This window comes from Raphanus sativus, unplaced genomic scaffold, assembly GCF_000801105.2.
Source record: "Raphanus sativus cultivar WK10039 unplaced genomic scaffold, ASM80110v3 Scaffold2866, whole genome shotgun sequence".
In the NCBI taxonomy this organism is placed as follows: Eukaryota; Viridiplantae; Streptophyta; class Magnoliopsida; order Brassicales; family Brassicaceae; genus Raphanus; species Raphanus sativus.
The window spans coordinates 1-13,396 of record NW_026618173.1 but is presented as its reverse complement, the minus strand read 5'-3'; the positions used below and the strand labels follow the sequence as shown (position 1 = coordinate 13,396).

General features: G+C 39.5%; 6 protein-coding genes and 2 non-coding genes across 10 annotated transcripts; 5 read left to right on the top strand and 3 right to left on the bottom strand.

The window, feature by feature from the left end:
- Positions 1 to 152: 152 nt before the first annotated feature.
- LOC130506082 (60S ribosomal protein L8-1-like) lies at positions 153 to 719 on the bottom strand. Its single transcript, XM_057000702.1, has one exon. The coding sequence runs from the start codon at positions 643 to 645 to the stop codon at positions 199 to 201; it is 447 nt and encodes a 148-aa protein (XP_056856682.1). The 5' UTR covers positions 646 to 719; the 3' UTR covers positions 153 to 198.
- A 237-nt stretch (positions 720 to 956) lies between these two features.
- LOC108852098 (WEB family protein At3g51220) lies at positions 957 to 1,913 on the bottom strand. The gene is made up of 2 exons (XM_018625593.2): positions 1,734 to 1,913; positions 957 to 1,626 (listed from the first exon to the last, which is right to left on the bottom strand). The coding sequence occupies exons 1-2, from the start codon at positions 1,908 to 1,910 to the stop codon at positions 1,177 to 1,179; spliced, it is 627 nt and encodes a 208-aa protein (XP_018481095.2). The 5' UTR covers positions 1,911 to 1,913; the 3' UTR covers positions 957 to 1,176.
- A 2,573-nt stretch (positions 1,914 to 4,486) lies between these two features.
- LOC108852668 (naringenin,2-oxoglutarate 3-dioxygenase-like) lies at positions 4,487 to 5,959 on the top strand. Its single transcript, XM_018626164.2, has 3 exons — positions 4,487 to 4,846; positions 5,109 to 5,537; positions 5,642 to 5,959. The coding sequence occupies exons 1-3, from the start codon at positions 4,487 to 4,489 to the stop codon at positions 5,957 to 5,959; spliced, it is 1,107 nt and encodes a 368-aa protein (XP_018481666.2).
- A 765-nt stretch (positions 5,960 to 6,724) lies between these two features.
- LOC108848833 (proteasome subunit alpha type-7-A) lies at positions 6,725 to 8,195 on the top strand. The gene is made up of 3 exons (XM_018622281.2): positions 6,725 to 6,999; positions 7,333 to 7,747; positions 7,854 to 8,195. Exons 1-3 carry the CDS (start codon positions 6,827 to 6,829, stop codon positions 8,016 to 8,018), a joined length of 753 nt encoding a protein of 250 aa, XP_018477783.1. The 5' UTR covers positions 6,725 to 6,826; the 3' UTR covers positions 8,019 to 8,195.
- Positions 8,196 to 8,480: 285 nt separating this feature from the next.
- On the top strand, positions 8,481 to 8,554 carry TRNAV-AAC (transfer RNA valine (anticodon AAC)). The gene has a single exon. It is a non-coding gene; the product is annotated as a tRNA-Val (tRNA).
- Positions 8,555 to 8,601: 47 nt separating this feature from the next.
- On the bottom strand, positions 8,602 to 8,673 carry TRNAD-GUC (transfer RNA aspartic acid (anticodon GUC)). Its single transcript has one exon. It is a non-coding gene; the product is annotated as a tRNA-Asp (tRNA).
- Positions 8,674 to 8,716: 43 nt separating this feature from the next.
- Positions 8,717 to 11,832, top strand: LOC130494453 (uncharacterized). Of its 3 annotated transcripts, none has more exons than XM_057000704.1 (14): positions 8,717 to 8,815; positions 9,065 to 9,177; positions 9,291 to 9,337; positions 9,439 to 9,509; positions 9,621 to 9,734; positions 9,803 to 9,978; positions 10,068 to 10,156; positions 10,240 to 10,357; positions 10,462 to 10,535; positions 10,624 to 10,671; positions 10,793 to 10,958; positions 11,078 to 11,209; positions 11,312 to 11,413; positions 11,495 to 11,832. In XM_057000704.1, exons 2-14 carry the CDS (start codon positions 9,094 to 9,096, stop codon positions 11,645 to 11,647), a joined length of 1,374 nt encoding a protein of 457 aa, XP_056856684.1. In that variant the 5' UTR covers positions 8,717 to 8,815; positions 9,065 to 9,093; the 3' UTR covers positions 11,648 to 11,832. The 3 variants fall into 3 exon arrangements, with proteins under 3 accessions (XP_056856684.1, XP_056856685.1, XP_056856683.1); XM_057000705.1 differs by having other exon boundaries at positions 8,739 to 8,890; positions 11,318 to 11,413; XM_057000703.1 differs by having other exon boundaries at positions 8,739 to 8,890.
- Positions 11,833 to 12,026: 194 nt separating this feature from the next.
- LOC130506083 (protein POLLENLESS 3-LIKE 2) lies at positions 12,027 to 13,392 on the top strand (the record flags this gene model as incomplete). The annotated part of the gene is made up of 3 exons (XM_057000706.1): positions 12,027 to 12,252; positions 12,320 to 12,532; positions 12,619 to 13,392. Coding segments are annotated over exons 1-3 (1,140 nt in total), but the record flags the coding sequence as incomplete, so codon positions are not given.
- Positions 13,393 to 13,396: the final 4 nt, after the last annotated feature.

Below are 13,396 nucleotides of genomic sequence, written 5' to 3'. Positions count from 1 at the left end.
TTTATATAATAAAAAAATATAATCCGTTATCAATAAAAATATGAAACAAGAAACTTAAACACAGATCGGAACTTTTTTTTGTACTTAAACCCAATCAATTCACATTTATATTTTACTTAACGTGTCACACAAGTTAGGTTAGAAAATGATGTTTCAATAATATAACTAGAGTTAGAGATAATTAAAGTATGATATTAATTACCTAGTGGTGTCGTTGTCCGGATTGTGAGAAATCACGATGGCGTAATCACCGGAAGCTCTAGCGAGGGCTCCACGGTCACCGACATGAAGCTCAACGTTACAGACAACAGCTCCCTCGGGGATGGATCTAAGTGGAAGCACGTTACCTACAACGAGAGTGGCCTTCTTACCACAGTAGAGGAACTGTCCCGTGTACATACCTTCGGCAGCAACGAACAGCTCCTTCTGCTTCTTGTAACGGAAAGGATGTCTGAAATCGACGCGAGCTAACGGAGCACCACGTCCAGGATCGTGGATGATCTCAGTCACAACACCCTTGAGATACCCATTTCTCTCACCGAAGTCGAGGCTACGGAACTTAGCCGGACCCTTGCGGTGGTGAGTGTGGGACTTGAAGACGGAACCAGCGGCACCCTTACGTTGAGCCCTAATCACACGACCCATCTCGATGAAGTGGCCTTTCTTCTTGTTGTTGCCCTCTGCGCAAGCTATTGAGGTATTGGAGCAACTATGTTTATTTATACTAGCGTCCTTATTAGAAAACCCTAGGTTATTAATGGACTTTCATATTGGGCCCTGTGTTAGCGTAGTTATAAGAGCAACTATGTCTTCTCTTGTTGCCCTCTGCGCAAGCTATTGAGGTATAACCCTAGCGTTAACCCTAGTTATTAATGGACTTTCATACTGGGCCCTATGTTCGTAGTTACAATCGAAAACCCAGTTAATATTAATTTTACGAAATTTATAAAAATGTAGATTGCTTATATTTATCATTCATATTTCGGATGCTAAAATCCCTTAAAAACATTTGACACGATCCAGTTTGTCTATGTAGTTGCTACAAATCGACAAGAAAACTGTTACAAATTTAAGTTGCATGAATCCCCAAAGTAAGAACTATTTTAGTTTTGGGGTTATTATTTCAGAATATGTAAGGCATATAAACGCGAGACAAGCATTTCTAAAAGTGGTCAACTAGACCAATTTTCTTGCGAAGAGCCAAGCAGCCAATGGCTTCATCTTCTTTGTCTGCTTCTTCACCATAACTTGGTTCTTCTTCTTCTCCTCTTTGCTCTCAATGACTTTCGTTAACAACGGTGGATTCGCAAACTTCACCGAACGCCTCCTCTCCAAACGATCCTCATCATACACCTCATTTTCGTCAAACCGGTTCACTTTGATCTCGGTTATTCTATCCGGTTCAATAACCCTGGATTGCTCTATAAATTTGAGGTCATCTTCAACTTGAGGGTTTTCAGGGGATTTTCTGACCGAGTGCCTTAGCTTTTCCTTAGCCGTTTCAAGCTCGTGTGTGAGGGTTTCGAGAAGTTGAGACAAAACCTTGTTCTCTTCTTCTGCTTTCCTAAGATTCGCCTTTACTTCATCAAGCTCAGCTTCTATGCATTTGTTTCTAATTCCGTTTATCTAACCACACGGTCGAAAATCATTTCAAGAATGTTAATAATTGGTATGTTATCTATACACATAATTGTTGTTATATGCAAAACATGTATGTATTTAATTGTTATTACCTCTAGAGACTTGTTGATGTAATTATCTCCGAGAAGAATTCTCTCGCCGAAGAGAGTGACGGCTTCTTTAACAGACCGGAAAGGAGCTCCAGTGTCGATCTCCGCGCGAACCATTGCAAGAATGCAGATGATTGAGGGTTGTTTTGTTTGCTTTAGTTGTATGAGTTTGTGGTCCATGTGACCATGTCTTAAAGCTTTTTATAGAGAAAGAAGCATCACTCTCTCGAAATAAGATTGCAACCGTTGGTTGTTGTTGGTAAAATGGATGGTGACTAGGTTAGTATAATTGACTACGTTATGATTAGATTATGTAATGGTTCAGTCATGTAATATGTCATTTCATTTTCAATAACGGGTCGAAATCCCATCTAAATGACAAATATGATTGGTAAGTTGTTAACTTTTTTTCATGGTGCATTTATTTTTTAAAAATATACTAGCAACAGAATGTAGATGAGAATGTCTTTGCGTTTACTTCACACAAAATATAACTTTGGGTAAATACAAGTAGAGAGGTTCGTTGGAACGTCCTTCCGTTTTCATGTGTTCTGTTAGTTTTGCTACTACCAAATAATCAAATCCTCATTGCGACAACGACCTTTCTCCTTATGCGTCTCTTTAATAGGCCTTTATTGGGCCCCGAAATCACAAATGGTTTTTTTTCTAACTGTGTTCCAGTCAGTGTGCGGCAACAATATACAATTCTGATCATCTATCTACATTCTCAACTTTTAGGAAGACAGGCGTGTCGTCTCGTCTTCTCTCCTCAGCGTGATTGTGCCATGCAAATTGATGATGATCTAACATTGTAACGTAAAACCTTACCCGAAAATTCTCCGCGAACCAATCTAAGACGTTGCTTTTCTGCTCACTCCATAAAGATAACAAATGTCTCATCTGTTTTATATTTACATGAGGTATATATCCGGGATCTATGGAATGACTCAAACTAATTTTAGTCTAAAATGCACTTTGTAGATTAACTTTTTTGGATATTCAAATAAGGTCTAAGCATAGTCTTCCATCCGTTTGTCACCGATATAGTGTCGTATATATATATGATTTCTCCAAACTCGAATTTCTACAAAATTCGTCTACCACTAAACTACTTCCGTGTAGCTGATGTCTCATAGTTTACAAATATAAATAAAGTACGAATGCATGTAGCTAGTTGAGTAACCTGTCTTATAGAAAGTGCAGAAATATAACTTATACCGTGGTAGGTAGCGAACGAACTCTTCGTTTCAGTCATCCACTCTTTCTCTCGAAAAATTGTGTATATAGCTACCAAATCTTCTTGGTCATAAATTATCATGTTTAAAAATGTAAAATTGAGAAAAATAAATATTTATAAATAATACATAATGTTAAATAGCTACAAAACTTAAAATTCCAAACACTTGAAAGCTTGATCCAAAGTAAAAACACTAGCACCAAAGGTCAGTAATGAATGTTTTAGTTTCATGATTTCCTTAGGGCTTTTTAGCCAAAGTTTAAAAAGCCACAAACTTAAAACAGCTACAAAGGTATATAGATAATAAGGTTTTTCTCTATACATAGAAACAATTATGATTTGACTTGTGTTTATTCATAGCTAGGAGTGTCAAAATGGGTCATGACCCATAGGTTGACCCAACCCAAACTGACCCATTAATCCAAATGAATTGTTTATTTTTGATCCAATGGATTGATGGGTTAACAAGTTAATGGGTTAACAGGTTAATGGATTAACAAGTTAATGGGTTAACAAGTTAAATAGATCTATTGGGTTGGGTCATTTCTAACCCATTTAGTTTTTAACTAAAAAATTGGTCAAAATCACAAAAATACATTTTCCCACAAAAACCGGAAAAACATAATTTCTCGCCAAAACCGAAAATGCAATTTTCCACCAAAATCGTAAAAAAAAAACAATTTTCCGGTAAAACCGGAAAACACAATTTCCCGCCAAAACCGGAAAACGTAATTTCCCGCCAAAACCGGAAAACGCAATTTCCCGCCAAAACAGGAAAACGTAAATTTCCGCAAAAATGGGAAAACAAAATTTTCGCCGAAAACACAATTTCCCGCCAAAACCGAAAAATACAATTTCCCGTCAAAATCGGAAAAACGCAATTTTCCGTCAAAACCGGAAAAACGCAACTTCCCACCAAAATTGGAATAACGCAATTTCTCGTCAAAACCGGAAAAACGAAATTTTTCGCAAAAACCGGAAAAATAAAATTTTCAATTCGATCAACTTGGTCTTAATTTAATTTATGTCTCAATTCGATCAACTTGATCTTAATTTAAAAATGGTCATTATAAAGATGTTGGGTTCATGGGTCAACCATTAATCCATCTGACCCATTTAATTTAGTGGGTCATGGATCAACCCAACCCATTTAATAAATGGATTGGATTGACCCATGACCCATTAATAGTCAACCCATTTGGGTTATGGGTTGGGTTGACCCATTTGACCCATTTTGACACCCCTATTCATAGCCAAGGATATATTGATTTGTTGACATTAACCACAAACATCCTCTGGATGATATTCACAAATCCACAACTACAAAAACATTTTGTAACTAAATATAGCTACTGGCCAAATTAATTACAAAATTGTAGCCATAGTAACAAAAGATTTGATACTTATAACAATTTTTTCTTGTTGTGTCTTCTCATATATTCATTACACATTCTCTTTTTTTTTCTTGTACATTCAATCTTTTTTTGCCTTTTGTAATTGAACATTCTTGGGTGTATAAATGGCTCCAGCAACTCTAACTGAGCTTGCCGGAGAGTCTAAGCTCAACTCCAAGTTCGTCCGGGACGTGGAAGAACGTCCCAAGGTTGCCTACAATGACTTCAGCAACGAAATCCCCGTGATATCTCTCGCAGGAATCGACGATGTTGGTGGGAAAAGAGGAGAGATATGTCGTCAGATCGTTGAGGCTTGTGAGAACTGGGGTGTTTTTCAGGTGGTCGACCATGGCGTCGATACTAGTTTGGTGGCGGATATGACCTGTCTCTCTCGCAACTTCTTCACTTTGCCTCCTGATGAAAAACTAAAGTTCGACATGTCCGGTGGTAAAAAGGGAGGATTCATCGTCTCAAGTCATCTCCAGGTAAATCCACCATAATTTTATAGTACATTTTAATAACATTATAGTAAGTTTTCTAAAATATATTTTTTAAAAAGTTTGTATTTCGCTTAAATTCATTAGATGCCAACTTGTAACTCGAATTCTAACAATTTTCTACTTGATTTTTGTATTTCTTAATTTATTTTTGCAGCATATAGCCGTAAATTTAATGATGACCCATGCATGTGTTTCTTGGTTATGTAGCATGTTCTGTAGTAAAATACGTAATAATCATTATATGTAGGGAGAGGTTGTTCAAGATTGGAGGGAGATCGTGACGTATTTCTCGTACCCGGTGAGAAACAGAGACTACTCACGGTGGCCGAGTATGCCGGACGGGTGGGTGAAAGTGACGGAGGAGTACAGCGAGAAGCTGATGGAGTTGGCTTGTAAGCTTCTTGAGATTTTGTCTGAAGCTATGGGACTTGAGAAAGAAGCACTTACCAATGCATGCGTCGATATGGACCAGAAAATAGTTGTTAACTATTACCCAAAATGCCCTCAGCCTGATCTCACACTCGGACTCAAGCGTCACACTGACCCTGGAACCATCACTTTGCTGCTCCAAGACCAAGTCGGTGGTTTACAAGCCACACGAGACGATGGGAAGACGTGGATCACGGTTCAGCCTGTTGAAGGAGCTTTTGTCGTCAATCTTGGCGACCATGGTCACGTTAGTATACTTTCTTAACCTTTTCGATCTCAGAATGCCTGCTTATATTTTCTCTGTTTTGTGATTTTTATTTGGTTAGATTAACTCTTGCATGTCTGTTGAAGTATCTGAGCAACGGGAGGTTCAAGAACGCTGACCACCAGGCTGTGGTGAACTCCAACTCGAGCAGATTATCCATAGCCACGTTCCAGAATCCGGCGCCGGAAGCAACCGTGTATCCGCTTAAAGTGAGAGAAGGAGAGAAGCCGATACTGGAGGAGCCTATTACGTTTGAGGAGATGTATAAGAGAAAGATGGGTAGAGATCTGGAGGTGGCTCGTCTCAAGAAGCTGGCTAAAGAACAACATGATGACCACACGGAAGCTCCCAAGCCTCTCGACCCAAAGGAAGCTACCAAGCCTCTCGACCAAATCATCACTTAATTAGAATCCTTTGTTGGTCCCTGTCTAGTAAGAACAACCTCATTGCAGATATTTTTTTAATTTTGGGTATCTCAAGATAGATCATAACTTGTAGTCTCCTATATATGTACGAGCCGTGGCTGAGCTAGGAAAAGAAACCGTTGTGGTCAAGAGTTTGAATATGTGAAATTGGTTTGATATTATAGGGGCCAAACTATTGAAACTCAACCAACTAATCAAGATATATCACAAAGCTGTGTCTAATTTTGATTAACTCTTAAAATTTGAAATGAGCCAAATGATCCACATGCTTCTTAGATGTCTTGGACATTGTGTATGAATACAATACTTCTTTTTATAGGATAATTATTTCAAATAGCCATTTTTTTAATTTTTTATATGAATAAAATAGACAAAATATTCAAATAAAGTAATAATTTTTTTTCGAGTACAGAATAGAAAAAAAAACAGGAGAAAAAGACAGGAGGTAGTTTGAGATTCATACCTGTGTCTGAATAAATACTATTTCTATTACAAATTTTCATCATTTTAGCATTTTAAACATTAACATGTATTTACAAGAAACTCAATTGAGTTTCTTCCCTTAATCCCGTCTTATAACTGATATGGAGGAAAGTTTAGTATAGAAAAAGGGCCTATTCTGCTTGAGTTTGGGCCAATGTAGCTCATTTAAGGCCCAAAAAGAAACAAATCGACACTGATGATTCTTTATCATAGTCTGGAAACGTGAGCTTGTCCGCAGGGGATTTAAACCAAACTAAAGAAATCTGGCTTGTCGCCTAAGTTGGAATCGATTTTGAACAAAACGAAAGAGAGAGAGAGAGAGACGCAGAGGTGAATTAGAAATAACAGTCAATAGAGTGAGAGATGGCGAGATATGATCGAGCAATCACAGTGTTCTCCCCAGACGGCCACCTTTTTCAGGTAGAGTATGCCCTAGAAGCTGTCCGTAAGGGTAACGCCGCCGTCGGAGTCCGCGGCACCGATACCGTCGTCCTCGCCGTCGAGAAGAAATCCACCCCTAAGCTCCAGGATACAAGGTATATACATATACAGCTCCCGATCTCTAACCGATTCAAAGTTGTTTGTTACACACCTGGGTCACTTGATTTAGGTCAATTGCTAAACCCTTTTTTCAATCGAATCGAAACGAACTTTGATTTTAGGGTTTTGTATCAACTTCGTAACTGGAAGTGTTAGATCGTAGAATCGTAGTTAAAAGACTTTACTTTTTTGGTTTTACGAGTGTAAAGATTGAACCTTGTGTACAGTGACTTAATATTTAGTGTTGAAATCGAATAAAGTTTTCATCTTTATGGATATCTAAATCTAACCAATGAAAGATTGAATTTTTTTTTGTTTGTTTCTCACAGATCAGCTAGGAAGATTGTGAGTCTAGATAACCACGTGGCGTTGGCCTGTGCTGGGCTCAAGGCAGATGCTCGTGTCCTGATTAACAAGGCCAGGATCGAGTGTCAAAGCCACAGGCTTACGTTGGAGGATCCCGTGACTGTCGAGTACATCACTCGGTACATTGCTGGGCTTCAGCAGAAGTACACTCAGAGTGGGGGTGTTAGACCTTTTGGTCTTTCCACTCTTATTGTTGGTTTTGATCCCTACACTCGTATTCCTTCGCTTTATCAGACTGATCCATCTGGGACGTTCTCTGCTTGGAAGGCTAATGCGACCGGGAGAAACTCGAACTCGATCAGGGAGTTTCTGGAGAAGAATTATAAAGAAACCTCTGGTCAAGAAACTGTGAAGCTTGCTATCCGTGCTCTGCTTGAGGTTAGTTTTGTTCCTTTGTTCTCTATAACTAAACCTAGTAGGTTTCTGTTGCAGAAAATAAGTAGTGAAATTTGTAAAGAGCTGATGAAGTTTTTGCAATTTGCAGGTTGTTGAGAGTGGGGGAAAGAACATTGAGGTTGCTCTGATGACACGGGAGGAAGGTACTCTGAGTCAGCTAGAAGAAGCTGAAATCGATGCTATTGTGGCTGAGATCGAAGCAGAGAAGGCTGCTGCAGAAGCAGCCAAGAAAGGCCCTTCAAAGGAAACCTGAGCATGAGCCAGTGTCTTTACAATAACGGTCTCAGTTTTCAAGTTGTAACTTTTGGTTCAAATTATGTTATTTTGAGGGTTGAATAGAAAATCTGGACTGCGTGAATTTGTTTTGTTGGATCATTAGCCTGTGTTGACGACATTTTCGCTTTAAATCTTAATCGACAATTTTAGCAAAGTACCATGTTTGGCCATGAGAAAATAGCCCTTTGTTGTTTCTGTGGCTGACTGGCTATTGATGTGGAATGTTTCATGAATAATTCATCTTGTTATCTTCTCCATATAGTTTTGTAGACAAACATAACATGCGAGAACGACATTCAAATCTCCTTTAACTGATATCAACCCTCATAAACAAAATAATGTTATGGATCAAAGCCCTCGAGTTAGTACGTCGCATGTCGCTGGATCTGATTCATCAAACAGTTTTCTAAAACTAACTGTAACAACCATATAATAAAATGGTTTCGTGGTGTAGTTGGTTATCACGTCAGTCTAACACACTGAAGGTCTCCGGTTCGAACCCGGGCGAAGCCAAATTGTTTTTTCCATAATTTTTGAAATAATTTAAAATAAAAAAATTACGCCGTTGCCGGGGATCGAACCCGGGTCACCCGCGTGACAGGCGGGAATACTTACCACTATACTACAACGACCCTTGTTGACATGGGTCTTGTTAACTAAATCTTCTCTAATTTAGTAATTGGTTTAGTTCGGACTCGGGATTTTGTGAAAACTAATAACATCTTCCCTTTGCGCCGCTCTTTCTCCGTCTCTGCTCTCAAAGTTTGGTTGCAGGTAGCTTTCCTCGTACATCAAAGCGTCCTGTGTGTTTCGTTTCCGGACATAATAAAACTATCTCCGTCTTGAAAGGTTTTGTAATTAATTGATAGTCGAAATCTTACCTATATTAAGTCGTATCTAACTCGTTGCGTAGAGGGCCATGTTGATTACTCTTAGTCTGTAAAGTTTAAACATTTTAAGTGTTATTTGGAGTCTGAGTTAGTACTAGATCAATTTTGAGAAAGTTTATAATTTTGAATTCAGCAAAGGGTTGAAGCTGAGAGTAAAAAAGGATGAAGCTTGACGTGAATGTGTTGAGATATCTCTCGAAAGATGATTTTAGAGTTCTCACTGCTGTCGAGATGGGAATGCGAAATGTCAGTCTTCTCCTCTTTTCCTTTTTTTTTTTTAGGGTTTTTAGTGTTTTATCAACTGTATTACCTCCTAACTGTTGAATTTGTCTAAAAAAATGCTTGTTAATAATTTGCAGCATGAGATTGTTCCTTCTGAGCTCGTCGATCGCATTGCTGGTCTAAAGTATGCCTCATCTTGATGATGCTTTTGAGTGCTTCCTTTTTCTTTCATTACGCTTTACTTCCTTGTTGTGATGAAATCATTTTGTGTGTAAATTGCAACAGACATGGAGGAACATACAAAGTCTTGAAGAACTTGCTCAAGTATAAACTTTTGCATCACGACCGCTCTAAATGTGACTCTACTTCTCTCTTCTTCTTCTCTCTAAAAGACAACTATTTACTAGTTTTTTTGTTTAGACAGCTTAGAAATTCCTCTAAAATGATTGTTGCTTTCTTCTTTGAAGATGATGGATTCAGACTCACTTATCTGGGATACGACTTTCTTGCCATTAAAACATTGGTCAACCGTGGTGTCTTTACCGGTGTTGGTCGTCAGATTGGGGTTGGTAAAGAGTCAGGTCTGTCTCTTACCTATTTTATTTTGATCCATTTGTGTGTCAATTGCTGATAGTGTTATGGGATATAGACATATTTGAGGTGGCTCAGGAAGATGGAACTATACTGGCAATGAAGTTGCATAGACTAGGGAGAACCTCCTTCAGGGCTGTCAAATCTAAGCGTGACTACTTGAGGCATCGCAGTAGTTTCAGCTGGTTGTATCTCTCCCGTCTCGCCGCTCTCAAGGAGTTTGCTTTTATGAAGGTTATTATTGCCTTGTTCCATTGATTTAGTAACACACTTTTCTTCATCTTTTTTTGGCTTAAATGTTTGTTTCTCTTCCGAATGAGCAGGCATTGCAAGAACATGACTTTCCCGTTCCAAAAGCCATTGATTGCAATAGGCACTGTGTTATCATGTCTCTTGTGCAAGGCTACCCCATGTAATGATCTACATTTCATGTTCACAAATCAGTTATAACCTTGCTGCTGTGAATCACATATTTTCACATTTCGTTAATGACAGGGTTCAGGTGAAGCAATTACAGAACCCTGAGACAGTTTTCGAGAAGATTATAGGCATTGTTGTTCGTTTGGCTGAGCATGGTCTAATCCATTGTGATTTCAATGAATTCAACATCATGGTAGAGATATTGCAGAGTCATAGCATAGCTGCCTCCGTTACCATGATTCTCTGTAATAATTGCTAGTTATTTTTCCCTTTGCTTACACCTTTGTTTTATCGTAGATTGATGATGAAGAGAAGATAACGATGATTGACTTTCCACAAATGGTATCTGTTTCACACCAAAATGCACAAATGTATGACGATTATCTCATCTCTGTCCTCCTTTTTATCACTTTCCATGATTGTTTTCTAGGTTTGTTTATGCATTTTTTTTGTTTTCAGGTACTTTGACCGTGATATCGAATGCATCTTCAAGTTTTTCAGAAAAAGGTTACTTGTCAATCTGTTCACATACCTAGGAAGCATATGATCTCTCGTTCTTTAAGTTTTCTTTTATCTAGGAGAAAAAACATATTTCTCCATTTCTGTGAACTCAGTTTTTTCCTTGCAGGTTTAATATGACTTTCCAAGAAGATAGAGATGATGATGACACAGAGGTGGAAGTGGATGAGAACAGCAGACCATCTTTCTACGATATAACTAAAGATGCCAATGCTTTGGATCGAGAACTAGAAGCTAGTGGTTTCACAAAAAAGGAGCAGAATGACCTCGATAAAGTATGTGACCCTCTATGACGACTTCACTAACAACTCTTTTTATCTAGCTGGGCCTATTGTGTCAGTTGTGTCTAATTTGCAGAGCACTTGTCTCTTTCTGTTTTGCCTGTGTTGTGTAGTTTATTGAAGGTGGGCTGGAGAAGAGTACAGATTCCGACGAGGATGAGGAATCTGATGATGAAGAGCAAACTTTTGAGTCAAATGAGGAAAGAAACCTAAATGAAATGAACTCACTACAGTTGCAAGAGGAGGTATAAAAATTTCCAAGTTCATCATATAACTGAAACATGTTCTCTCTCTCTCTTTATGTAGCCTCCTTGTGCTCACACAAATATGATTGGTATGATGTGTAGGAGCAGAATAGATCAGATGAAGTTGAGGCAGAAGTTGAATTGGATGATAATGAGAAAAGCGAAAGCAGTGGAGATGATGAAAATGAAGCTGAAAGAGATGAGGTTAGTATCTTCTGTGTAGTAGTAACTCAGAGAGAGTATTGAGTTGACTTTAACAAATATGCAACCTTCCCTTTGCTTCAGGAGCTGGACAAAAAACTAGGCAAGCAAAGACGCAGAGCAATGGCAGCAGCCAGGGGAGGTAGAAAGTCACAGTCTTCAAGAAACACATACAAGGACAAAGGTGGCCGTTCCCAAAACTCCAAGATCCACAGCAACATGAGTGGCTGCTGGTGATGGATAAAAACTTTTCACAGCAATTTTGATACCCCCACAAAAACAAAACTGTGCAAGATGTTGTTAATGGGCCTTTCAACGTTTGTAAACGGGCCTATTTTTTAATTTTTTGTTGACTTATTTTTTTCCGATAGACAAGAATCTTAAATTCAGTTTCTATATAAATCCAGAGAAAATATCTCCAATGATATTTGTCCAAATTTGATTGATTCTGTTTTAAAGGGGCAAATCTGAAAATACAATGTAAGTCAAGGGAATGTATATGAGAACCGCTCCCTCAATAAGCGGAAATAGAAAAAAAAATACAAAATACAACGGCTAGTGTATCTCAACGGTCGGAAATTTTGAACCTTTTTTTTATAAGTTCCGATCTCACTCAAGCCGTCTTCTTAAAACATCACATCACTCCTCCTCTGAGATTCATTTCTTTGTCTTTTATTCACTCTGCAAAGATGATGATGAAAGATGTATTCAGACCGACCAAATCCGCACCTAGTTCTCCCGCAAAGCCACTCGGCATCTCCCGCACTCGGTCTGAATCATTTCACGCTATCCACAAAGTTCCTGTCGGAGACAGTCCTTATGTCAGAGCCAAGAACGTTCAGGTCACTTAAAGTTACATCCTTTTTTTTTTTCGTTTTCACCTGATTGATTGATTTTATGGGATTTCAGTTGGTGGAGAAGGATCCCGAGAGAGCGATTCCTCTGTTTTGGTCGGCCATTAACGCCGGAGACAGAGTAGACAGTGCTCTGAAAGATATGGCCATCGTGATGAAGCAGCAAGATCGGGCAGAAGAAGCCATCGAAGCTATTAAATCTCTCAGAGTCAGGTGTTCAGATCAAGCACAGGAGTCTCTCGACAACATCCTCCTAGATCTCTACAAGGTCCTTACTTTTACCCAAAAACAGAGCATCCTCTGTTTTCGCCGTATTGATTTTTGGATTTGTTTGTTTGTTTGTTTGGTTTACAGAGATGTGGGAGATTAGACGACCAGATCGCACTTTTGAAACACAAACTCTTCTTGATCCAAAAAGGACTCGCCTTTAACGGGAAACGAACCAAAACCGCTAGGTCTCAGGGGAAGAAGTTCCAAGTCTCCGTGGAGCAGGAAGCCACGCGGCTGCTGGGGAACTTGGGATGGGCTTTGATGCAGAGAGACAACTTCTCGGAAGCAGAAGATGCCTACAGGAGAGCGCTATCGATCGCGCCGGACAACAACAAGATGTGTAACCTAGGGATCTGCCTTATGAAGCAAGGAAGGATCGACGAAGCCAAAGAGACGCTGCGCCGCGTGAAGCCCGCGGTCGTGGACGGTCCTAGAGGTGTGGATTCGCATCTGAAAGCTTACGAGAGAGCGCAGCAGATGCTTAGGGATCTTGGCTCCGAGACGATGAGGAGAGGAGGGGGTGATAGAGTTGAGCAGAGGAAGCTTTTCGACGCCATGTTTGGTTCTTCCTCTGTATGGCAGCCTCAGCCTTGTAGAGAACAACAGAGCGTGAAGGCCGCGGCTAAACCGAAGAGTGATGGATACGGTGACGAGAACGTGAAGACGGATGTGAATGTGGTGGTGAACCCATTGAGGGTGGATGCAAAGCCGTTCTTCTCTTCTAAGCTGATAAACAGCAATAGCGAGAAGCTGAAGAGGACGAGATCGGGAGTGTTGAGTAGCTGTGGTGGTGATGAGGGAGAGGCAAACGCGAAGAGGAGACTGTCGATGGAGAAGAGAGCGATAGACTGTGGATTACCAG